Source organism: Opisthorchis viverrini (genome assembly GCF_000715545.1).
Source record: "Opisthorchis viverrini unplaced genomic scaffold opera_v5_668, whole genome shotgun sequence".
Lineage (NCBI taxonomy): Eukaryota > Metazoa > Platyhelminthes > Trematoda > Opisthorchiida > Opisthorchiidae > Opisthorchis > Opisthorchis viverrini.
Genome location: NW_008752314.1, coordinates 95,288 through 107,484, shown reverse-complemented (window position 1 = coordinate 107,484; position 12,197 = coordinate 95,288). Strand labels below are relative to the sequence as shown.

The following is a 12,197-nucleotide window of genomic DNA, read 5'->3' as shown; positions in this document are numbered from 1 at the left end:
TGCTCAATGTTTATGACATCGTCCTCTTTTTCGTGGACTCTTCAGTACTCGCAAATTCCCACCAATCATGCTTTATTCTGACTGTGAACATATGATCCTGCCTGACAGCGTCACCCACAAGTTGGGAATAAACATTATTATTGTCCTTATGTTTGCCGAGAAATTGGGATTTTGTATCCTTTTCAACTCTCACAAAGTTTAAGACGGCGTTGATTGAGTGATTACATGAAGGAAAATTACGTGGTATTGTGCGTTTATCCAGCGACCGAAGAACCAGCACTGTTTTGCGTTACGGAAGGGTGTGTCACCAATACAGGAAACAGCCTGTAAGATAAACGGAAAGAAGACGAATCCACAGAAGCTAGTGAGCTAATCATGTTCTTCAATAACAAACAGTATGCGAAGCACCGGCTGACAATTGATTTTAGTCTACGAAGGAAGGGCAACAACTATCGGTCACCTACCGTTATCTTGAATACAACCATAAGGTTTCGAAGATTTTGTACGATCTGCTTCCGGTAAGTCAACGGCTTAACGAAGGGGATTTGTGCACCTTCAGGGTTCTGCTGAAGGCGTTGTTTGGGGTGCGGAAGTTTGTAATCGGTGAATTTGGTGGGGTACATACCACTCTGGACATACACAAATCCCACGGAATTGTTGGCCAGCACCATTGAATAAGTGATGCGTAGATGGGTTCTACCGTGGCAAATGGCATGATCTTGGTCCTAGCAAAACTTCGTAAGACTAGACGCGTGCTTGTGACGCAGTCGGCAAAAGGTCACTATAGTGATATGTGCCTCATCAGATGACAGCAGACGGCGCCGTTGGGACGTTTTCCGGAAGGAGTAAATGTCGCTGAGACAGACGCGATAAACCATTTTGGGTATGTCTTTTTAATACAACACATCTAGCCCATAGATACACGCTGTAATCTTTCCTGGTCATGAGTGGCATGGTTGTCCGAGTTCCGGCTATGTATATCTTTGTGGAGAGCTAACAGCTTGCTCCCACGCGCAAGCTAGTTGGCATGTTCAATGATGAGCATTTACGAGTGATCACTTTTCTTATGCACAAGTTAGCAGCACAAATCTGGGCAACAAGAGCAGTGTTCGGCTGCGACATCAAGCTGTACTACATCCATTTTGAAAAAAACTGTCAGGGAGCATACGTGTATCATATGACATCCATGTATTTTGTCACAGACACTGCAAGTAGCCCGCACATATTTCATTGTATGGATCACCTGGACAATAACGTGCAGTAGGTTTTATTGCTTACAGTGTTACAAGGACACCGACTGTGGTGAGCTCCGCAGCCACTGCACCCCACGGACCCACGATTTGTCTATTACCTTACAGCCCACTAGTTATGCACCACCCGCAAATGGGCTGCGCACGCACGATCACGGATTGTCCGTTTTGTTAATTTGACGAACAACCGTCTGGAGAATGCGAGTGACCAAGTTAAAAATCGAGTGCACTAATAAGAAAGACTCGAGTGCGTCATATAGAAAGTGTCACTGCACGTCGAGTGGCCCATGCGAGATGAGATGCTTGAGGCACATCGCTGGGACCAACGGAAACAAGGTACATTCGGATGCATGCTATCATTGACGTTGTGGTCGTTTTATCATATTTTACTAGTTACGATGTGGAACTCTGCTGTTTACCAACAACCTAGAATAGTTCATCAACATATGCAAACCTTACGTTTTTCTAACCTCGCTCGATTTATTGGACAATATTAAATGCGTCTTCCGCGATGACTGCTTCGAATAGCAACTATTGAGGCGACTGAACACAGTGCCCGGTATTCGAGCAGTCAAGCAGATATGAGTAGCAAAAACTGTTTACAGAAGTGATGCCCCCACCTGTTTTGCATCTACAAGGACTATGCAGTTGTTAGAAAGCTCAATGAAATACTTCAACTGCGGAACTCTGCGAATTTAGTCCACTGTAAGCAGTTCACGTTTCGTCGCATTCGCGACATCGTATTACATCAGGAAGCGTTTCCACAGTCGCTGGTGGTTGATGCATTCTGAGTTTTGCTCACGTAAACCAATCGCCTATGCATATAATTTTCAAAACACTTCGTTAAACATAGATATCCTCGTTTTAAAATGGTAACCTTGCAAACGCCGTGGCTTTTGGTGATTCAATTTCATTGTGCAAATACTGAGCTGGCCCAAACTGAGCCGAAATATGGGTGCAAGTCGCCAGCATAATCACAACCTAGAAGTAAAACAGAACCGATTTCTCCTAAACTGTGGCGTTGTCGAAGTTTCAGAGTTGGTCCAATCCGACTGCATGGTCCAATGCCGTAGCAATTCTCATAGCATTTTATATGAGCCGACTTTCAAGGTCATCGAACAATATCCATCCGCGTGCGACTAACAGTTTAGAAAATGTTGTACGAAGTCGACTGTTAGCATATTCTAGCGTTCCGTGATGCTCTTTAAATGAAAGATATCATCTACTGAATATGCAATGCGATTCCACTCAGACAGATGTTTGGGTTACGATTGCGCGCGTTATCCTCGTCAGACACATCAAATGAGTTTGTTCGGCAAACTCCGAAATGGCATCCTTCCTAGAAGCTCTCTTTGCGATCAATGTAATAATGGAGGACAGGTGGTTACTCTGCGCAGTACTGATGCAAGCATACACCTCTGTGGATGATCCCTGCTCTCAGACATGAAGAACTATTCAGTAGATAATGCAAATTCTTCAGATATCTACGCGTAAATTACCAAAACCACTACAAATTTTAATTCAGAATTAATGGTACTCTTTAGCTGAACTGCGTAATAACGTTGTCGGAAATGAAGCCAGTCGTTGCCCTTTGTCATGATAACAGCGCGCGTTTACGTTGGCTACTCATCGTAACTGCCAAGGTCATACCGATGCGCGACGCTGTTGAGGGTTCAAGTGTGCATGATAGCCTTATCCAACGGCTGAAAATGTTCCCCGTTGCTCACAACTGCTAACTTTATCGCTCACATTAGCCAATTATCCATCGACCAACGTGAATCTTCAGCGTTATGGTCACGTCCTTTTTCGCTCCATGAGACCCGCATGGAAAATGTATAACTTCCATCTGAAAAGTATCCATTCATTCATTTTAAGCACCGGTGCAACCGTAAAGGGTGGCCACTCCGTTTCTTTTCCCGTCTACCGCTTCAACAGGACGATGAACATGGAAAAAATGCGTATTCATCTGATCACGTTTTCAGCTTTGAAAAAATGTTTCGACGACTCGCCGTCATAAAAGGCAAAACTTCCTACTGCTCACTTGGTCTCAGTATCGATGATGAGGGAGCCTTTTATAGACCGACGTATCGAGCTCAGATTCAGCGACCATACGCATTATCGGAAGCAGCGGATTTAAAGCCTAAGGGGAGTGTCACCAGGGCAGTCGTAAAATTAGGTGGTTTAGACCTGAACCCCAAAATTCAGACGTTTGCCAATGAATGTAGCCATAGCGGGGATATAATAAGCGGGCGATTATTTGGTGCAAAATTTGCTTCTTTAGAGCACTAGATTTAAACTTTCTTCCTTCCGATGCCAATACTCTGCAGTTTAACGAAAACATCAGCTCTTGCGTCTTAAAGACAGTTTGAAAACATCCCATACTCAACCACAGGAGCATACTCACCCAATCGGGGCGCCGTTTTTCGACGCTGCTTATCGACTACGGCGCTTGCGTGTGTAAACCGACTATTTTGTGTTTCAGTATCCAGTTTCAACCAAACAAATTCGCCCACATCATATACCAAACGTGCTGGAACCCATTCGCTCTTTCGGGCTACATCAAAATACTTTCACTATTAGCATATGGGTTTTGGACCATCACTCATCATTCGTGCTAACGAATTACCACCCATTTTGACTTCCAAGATCTTGTTTATACTATCCCACCGCACAAATGACTGAGATAGCCAATCATGATTTCACCTAATTGTCCCTGTTGATGACGATGGTGACCTAACTGGAGACCGCAAGATTTACGCCGTCTTTGCCCTAGGAACAAATATTCCTTGACCCGTATCCAATCATTCACGTCACAGTGCCATCATTCCCGTCTCCGTTCTCTAAACTGTCTATCGACTCTTACTTCCCAGCACTCATTGACCAAATGTGCCTTAAGCTTTTGTCCATATTTGTTTCGATCGGTTAATATTTTTGTCTGCTAGCCACCCCAAAACACTCACCATGTCTTGCTATATCATGTCCACCATTTCAGCAATCCCTAGCCTCGAGGATCCCCAGGACTGCCCGGTTGAAAGCTCTCTTTTGAAATGCATCCAGTCTTCCCAACAACCACCCTGAACTTATGCTTAGCTTTATACTTCACAGGTGTCCAAGGCCCTGACCTTATTGTGCCCAATGAAATAAGAAATCGTGACTTGCGGCAAAACGTTATGCGCTTAGAAGGGATGGACGTTGCAGGTGATTCTGCATTTATAATAGTCTGTGAAACTTGCTAGAGCCTGCGTTGAACTCGTGGATACACAATGAGGTAGACTAATAACCCTTCAGCTAAATTTTGTCCTCTATATTATGCTTAACTTGACGGCCGCCATGACAGGATTCAGTTCCAATCTACTGACTGGGGAGTTCTCTATTGCGAATGACGAAACATTTGAGAATTCTCTAGCCAGCTCCGGAGAGTGCCAGATAGTTTGCAGTCAGAGATGTACAAGGCGACCTGCTTATTTCAACGTCCACAATCGATTCACAAACTAGGTAAAGGAAGATGTTTATGCTTCAACAATATAGAGAATTTGCCGGACACCCAAAATGCGGATGAGTCCACAATGCATAATCAACTAGCTAGATTTAACCTACGTCAGTCAACTGGAAAATTAAATGGCAAACACGCTTATACCGACTTCAACCAGGAGAAGTCAACGATTCAAATTGGACGGGCTGAGACTTTGTTTTTATTAGGCGTTTTGAGTAAGCATCTCCTGGAAAAAAGCGTATGTACTTTGTGGTGCTCAATGTTTACGGAGCGATTGAATTTCTTGAATGTGAGGAAGATATAAGTTATTTTATCGAAATGTCCTCACGGAGAATGCGGCTAATCTACCGGGGCCAAAACCCACTCCTTAACTCAAGCATTTCATCGTCACAGCAATCGCGAATCTTATCGGATCCGCGGTTCTGGTGTAATGACAAACCGAAAGCCTAATGTAAGGCACAGTTAAAGCTGTCCATGCAGTCCAATAGTTGTCGGCTTTCCCCAATGTCTATGACAAAAATACAGGGATACTGTGTGATACGTACGTGCTTTCGCATAGCTTTGCAAATAAGGAAATACACAACCCGGCACCGTGGACCAACTTTTATGCACCCATTTGTGCCATCATTTTGTCCATGACAGGGTCTTTACTTAGAACGTTTCACCCATCAGTTACCGATGGTTCTGCATCGAATCGACTCTCCACATGTCAGTCACCATGATCAACTCAAAGTCACCTGGTCACAGACATACAAGCCCGATCCCAAACCATTCCAAAGGTGACGCCCATAACGAGGCTGTCCAGAACTCGAACTGTCGACGCATATTTCGCGCAACGCTGCCGTAACCTGTCTGATGAGATCTTCAATACCACTTTTTCAAGCATTCGACTGTGCCCTCTCGGGTCACTGCAAGTGTGGTCAAACTGCTCACCCTGACCAATTTACTAACCGGATCGTTCTCCTCTCTGATCCTGTAAACACCTTGTCAGACTAAGTTTGTTACTCTCCTGCTGTACTTTCAGCCCCTTCCGCCTACAAATCAAACACCTTTTATTTCCGGTTGTTTTGGGCATCGGTAGCAAATTCTCCATCCGAGAGGCTCCTATATCTGATTTCTGTGCAACAACAAAACCACTGAGTTTACCAAGCCTCATTATACACCGTATTTCTTGGACGCCAACTCGTATTACCTTCTGTCGCAAATATTTCCACTCCACTATCTCTGCTCACGCTTCTTATCGTCACGGCAGTGAAACCAACTGTTTATGGTTGTTTACTGTCAGCAGCGGTTTTCAGCTTTATTTGAGAACAGCTACGTTCGTCATCCAAAGCAAAAAATTTCATCGAGTACTTACCGACCCAGTCCCTGACTTGATTGTCAAGTGTAAACGGCCGAAAGAACTCTGGCAGCCTGCAGATAAAATGGTGGCGCTGCACTTTATTTCCTGAGGAACCTAAGACCAACGAAAAACCTGTCCTTAGGCCAAGCGAAACAGGCGGCTCAGGTACTCATGTTCCCTTTAGATGTGCTTGCAGGCTGCCAAGGGCTGTAGGCCCTCTTCTTATTACTGTCCTCATTTCAACTTGGAGGCGCAAATATGGCACTGTTAAATAAAGGTTTGTCAAAAACTTATATCACGCATTTTCTCCCATAATGTTCACTTGTGAAGACAAGCCATTGAAAAGCTTTAGCCTTCTTTAACCGGAAATTTACTCTTGAAATTAGCTCCTTCCACCGCAAAGGGTGCCTAACTTCAGGCCTCCGATTATTGTGAATCGAGCGATCGCTGTTCGGTGACACCCACCCACATAATCGTTTTCACCTAAATGCCTCTATAACCGAGGCCAAGCCTTATTGCTCATTTTGTAAATTCTGAAATCAAAAATATTACCCACTTAAAAGCAAATGATGGACAAAATCGGACGGGTAAGAAGCTCCGAAAAAATTCCTATGAGCTTTCATTCCCTTCTCCGGCCGCAGCTGCGTCACACCATCAGAAGCACAACTTTTGAGCTCACAGTAGATCCAATGATGTGGGCAACAGCGTATTTCACCTCCTCAATATTTTGTCTCGTATCCGGTAGCGGCGATCTCTCAACCGTATTCTGCTGCCGGAGCTGCAAGTGGAATTCAGCTGGTTTGCCGGAAGAGGCTTCCAAAAGCTACGGCAAGTTGACTACTTTCCATTCTCAACTTAGCACAGTTTCAAGAAAAACCGCTGGCTGGTTAAGTTTTATCCAACTCACAGAAATTAGAATGGTTTTGCTTTGTGCAGTACATATTATTGGCCTCTCATTGATTTCCTTCACTCTTCCCCACTACTCTCTGCTGAAGCTCATGGGCAGGCAGTCTGCCTTCCTCTCCTAATTCACTTGACTGTACAAATACGTTCACCTGAACCGATTTCACAACTTCTCAAGACAGCCCCTTAAACACCAACTTCGCTATAGGATGTATCTTTCGTGCCACACCCTCCCCTGACGCTGACTAATTACCTGTTCCCATTTGCCAGCCAAAAAGCCAGCAAGTCTATTACACAACACTAGGCATTTATCATTCTCGGTTTTATCCCCTTACTGAGCTCAGTTGACCGTGACATAACTTGCTAAGAATCAGGCAATATGTTGTCTTGCTAATACAGGTTCTCGTTATGACGTCGAATTCACCTGTTTTCAGGTCCGCTCTATTTTATCATCCCCTTCCCCTCATCAGTTTCCCGACCTCACTGACTTCTCTTACCAACCGGTGCGGCCTGGGTGGTTTTATCGTTTTGCCGGTAGGACTACACATTAGGTGCAAACACAGTTAGCGCCATGCAGAATAGTACCCGAAAATGCCATCATCTCAACTAATGACTTCTGCGTTGTGAGGTGCAGTGTCATATGATTGTCATTTTAAGATCAGAAACAATTGCGTGGCAGCAGTAATTACCTGTAGTTGGTCCTTATTGTCCGGTATCCTGGGATGCAGAATATTTGACAACATGGGCACATTCCGGTAGCACCTACACTTTATCTTCTTTTTTGTCCAATTGTCGCTGCGGTCGCCTCAATTCCACAAAAATTCTCGCAAGCCACGGTACCCCGCCCCAGCTACACACATAAGCATGTTCATAATAATAATAGGGTTATTTCGCAATTTGAGGGGCATACCACTTGAGATATGATCGGGTGGCCGTGGCTTCAACATGACCCGGAAAAGCACAACGCATGGGGGATAAAACTAAAGAGACATTCTTTTTCACGTGATAAATGGCTGTAACTCTTGAAAAACAATAAATGGAACAATGACTCAAGAGATACAACTATTTCTGTGATGAGGCCGATCGATTTCAAGTAAAACGGGAAACCGTTGCAGACTATGAATGACTTTGTGAGGTTGGTCCAATGGCCAGGGTCAGGAAATTTCAGTGGGCATTAGGAGATGCAGAAAACTGCAGTAGAGATAAACGGCGCTTTGTGTCTCTTAAGTGAAGTGTACATTAAACCTGGGTAGACTCGCTGGAAAGAAGCCTGGTTTAAAAGTTATCTGAGAAAGAGTTTGGGTGCTAAAGCAAGGGGACAACCAAGTTGGATGTTTTAGGAAATTCACATTTAATATTTAGCCTTCGACCCCTCAAAGAAGACATTCATGCACGGAGCCATCCACACGCAATTTTACGGCGTATGAATGACTATCGTGTCTGCCACAACCAGTGCAATGCCTAGCGGGTCCATAGTTTAATATTCCTCCGTCACTTTACTTTTACCTTCCCACTACTTATCGCTCTGGTGCCTCACTGTGCATGTGAACGTCTACTTTGGTGCAGCTGCTTCAAGCAACATGCGATTTCGCTGAATCTGTCCCAGGTTAAAGTTCTCAGCTATCTAAACTCACTCCTGGCTTGCCGTTTCCGCTAATACACCAATTCCTCTCATGGTGATGATCTGTTCTTTGTAGTGTTGACATCATTCTTTAAGATATATCTGATCACCAGTGCTTCACAGTATATAATAGTAGGAAGGCTACCCAACTTGCACTTCATATGCATTCCTTGGGTCACAGCTCAGTTTATTTTTCACTGTCCAGCCAGGGTTATTCACTCTCATTCCGCTAGCCACAAATTTTTCACCCAATTTTTTCTACAAATATCACTCTTCGTTCGAAACTATTAATCATCTTATTAGGCACACTTAACTAAAGCTCATTCCGTCATCCATGTATTAATTACATGTTACACAAAATTTAACATTGCCTCCCGGTCACTTTTATCCTAGTACTTTCTGCGTTTGAATTGGTGGCGCACACTTCTACACCATCCTTTTCTACTTTACCGTTGGCGGGTGGCTTGGGTGAATGCCATTTTAGGCAGCCTATACCGGAATTTCTTTTTGGTGTTACCAGTACATTTTAAAATTGACAATATTATCATCATAAAATGGGTCGACGAAGCGCGGGGGTTACAAATAGAGGCAGCATAAACGTGGGGAATTTCAAATGCAACGTACTGGATGATACAGACACTGTTGAAACAGAATACTCGGACAGGGCGGTGAACCAGGTTAATTCAATGATAATGTGATCAACACTAGAGGTGACGAAAGTGGTAAAATAGAACAATCAAAAAGGTGAAAAAAAATGAATCAGAAATTCAAGAGGTAAGTTTGTGGTGGTTAACGAGGTAGATGCGAAAAACCGCGAATCCCTGGAATAACGAAGGTGTCATATGTATAACTAGGTAATAACATCCAACCGAAGGATACGTCCTTGAGGAACTTATTAATCAAGGGGGCCCGTGCGACCAGCTGACCAGAGTTATGAACTCAGCTGAGCATCTTGAGTATTTGTTTTTTCCACGCCCACCGCCCAACCAATTAGCTTATAGAAATATACCCCCACCGAGACGGATTAACAAGGAGCCCAATGGATCGCGGTGCGCCCCATGGAAAAGGGGTGATAGTAGTTGCTCAACATCTTTCGGGACCGGGAGCCAGTTCAAGCCGGAGGTTGGCTCATTTGATCGGCCCACTAATATAACACACCACAGGTAGTAATTGCGCCTTCCAACTACCTGAATGAGAGGGAGGCTACACAAATGAGAATCTGATTTGTGACACATCCTCGGGCCCGGTTCGATAACGTTCAGCCGTAGCATCCTTCTGGTGACTAGCTTCCATGCCACCCGAAAAAACACGAGGGCTGGGATACTGCCAGATCGCCCAAACCTAAACACGGGAAGTTGAGACGATGGGGTCGGGTTCGGGCCTTCCGGTCAGTAAACTCGCGCTCTAACCACTTGGGCCATCTCGCACCAGTTTCGATATCCACTATCGGTCCATCCACCTTCACAAAGCAGCGCAATTCACACATAAGTAGGAGTGGGTGTGCAATGTGGGTGAATATCACCGGAGCCAGCATGAGTCCCTCATAATATGACTAAATTATGGGCTTTTATCGGATCACTGGGCCCAACGCGCCATACCCGGGCACGTGAGTTGCCCCCTGTGCGATGTGTGTGACGTGCGGCTTGGGTGAAAATACGGCATCCGATCCCCGGATGGTGCTGATTCGGCGACCAAGTGAGCATCAAACATCGGAACGATGGATCACTCTGAAAAATCAACGATATCATACTGTTCTGCCTGGGCGCAGAACTGCAACACGAGTGAAAATTGGTGGTATTTCAATTCGGCGCATTTCTCGAAAACGACGGCTCCGAATTTACTGTCACTTGACTTGTTAATTAGTAGCAATTTAGAGAAACTAACAACAGATACCTGGACGATAAAAGCAATTGGACAACGGAAAAATTTCGCGAAAACCCAGAGAGAAGGTGGCAACCGCACCGACTTACACAAGTAACACACATAACACACTAGGCAGCTAAGTACACTCAGCGTAACTGGTGTGATCGAATTCCCAGACCCCGGTGCCTCTCTAAAGTACATAGACTGTGCCTCTCACCTGGCCTTCAAGTGTGAACAGGAAACTTGCAGCCATTTGTTGCATGGCGTACTCGATTTCGCCTTCATCGGACGCCCTAATGGGCACCGCAACGGCGGATTATAATTCAGCAGCCTGACCCCCCAGCAGCTAACGTCCGCCCGATGAATGCACCAGACTCGTTTGTTGGGTCTGCTTCCACCTAGTAACTGATGCTTATCATGCGCATGCTGTGCGTAGATTGGTTCAACCTGATGGTGACTGTCACAGAATGTGGGACAACGAGATATCCAATACTTGACGCTCGATGGCCTTAATACAACCGTGCTTGGAACAACGCTACCACTACTAAAGTGCGTTCTAACTTCGATTCGACGGCGCTTGTCGGCTAGGAGAACACAAATAAATTTCGTCTAAGGAAAAAACAATCGCGCGGTACGTTCGAAATCGGTTTCGTTTTCCCATCTTGCAAATTCGTGAAAGAATTTTTTGTTGCTTAATCTATTCACAGAGTATGCACGAGTAATTGTTCAATTTTATTACCCTAACAAACCATTTGAGAGACAACCCTTGATATTTTGCGCACACATCCTATTTTACAGCTAATCCTAAACATGACATCAATTTACACCGATTGCCCGCTGCAGCCATTGATGGACCACAGCAGATGTGGACGAAGTGGCTGCCCTCCAAAACGGTACCCAAGCCCCCGTGCAGATTCAGAAAGACCACCGTCAGCGTTCCGCTTTAATCGGGATACTCGACGCGAAATTGGAGCGTCTTTCAAAGGCTCTGGAGGACTCAGGCGCTAAGAATGAAGCGACCTGGACGAAAGTTGACAAGAAACTTACTTCGCTGAACCGATACCTCGCGATATCCATACCGGGCCCCATTGCTTGCGGCAAAGTCATACAGCTTTCTGACGCGGCTATAAAAACCGCCGCAGCGTCTCTAGTGGACAGGCGCCTAAGGGAAAACAGACTGATAATCTGGGGGCCATTCTCCGGAAGAATCGCGCCAGCGAAGCTGGCACAGTCGATCCTTAGCAATGTCCTTGCCAAGCCTGATAAACAGCTCCACGCAGAATGGCTACGCCAGAAGGGAAGTAAGCGTACCCTTGGACTTCTAGTCACTCTTTCTTCCCCATCTGGAGCGGGCTGACAGCATTCAAAGGACCAACCCAGTGATCCGGCGCCTATCTGGGGATCGTCCTCTAGACGCGCGTAAGCTTGGTCATAGCAGGTCAGGGGTGGAAACAAGAAACGGGCTTCCACGGGGCACTAATTCAGCCGACCCCATACTCATGACCAAGCCGATTGTGGTCATAACTCCCAGTGCTCCCGAAAGCAGGCCGACGAAACCAGCTGCGTCTCCGGATGGCAGTTTTTATTCCTCCTGCATTGAGCTCCAGCACGTCGAATCAGGCGGACTTTTTGCAGCGGCGCTGTTTGAAGACGTTCAACAGAGCGCTTGGACCCAACATGTCGTTGCACCCACCAGATACCGCGCAGGCCAACTACCATCCCTCC

The 12,197-nt window shown here is 45.5% G+C and overlaps 1 protein-coding gene across 1 annotated transcript in view; it reads right to left on the bottom strand.

Annotated features, from left to right (window-relative positions):
- Positions 1-240: 240 nt before the first annotated feature.
- Positions 241-12,197, bottom strand: part of T265_15605 (hypothetical protein) — a gene marked incomplete at both ends in the record, with an annotated part of 28,709 nt that continues 16,752 nt past the window's right edge. The window contains 2 exons of the mRNA XM_009178750.1: positions 241-324; positions 11,520-11,731. Of these exons, the coding sequence (XP_009177014.1) occupies positions 241-324; positions 11,520-11,731 (296 nt within the window). The remainder of the gene's footprint in view (positions 325-11,519; positions 11,732-12,197) is intronic.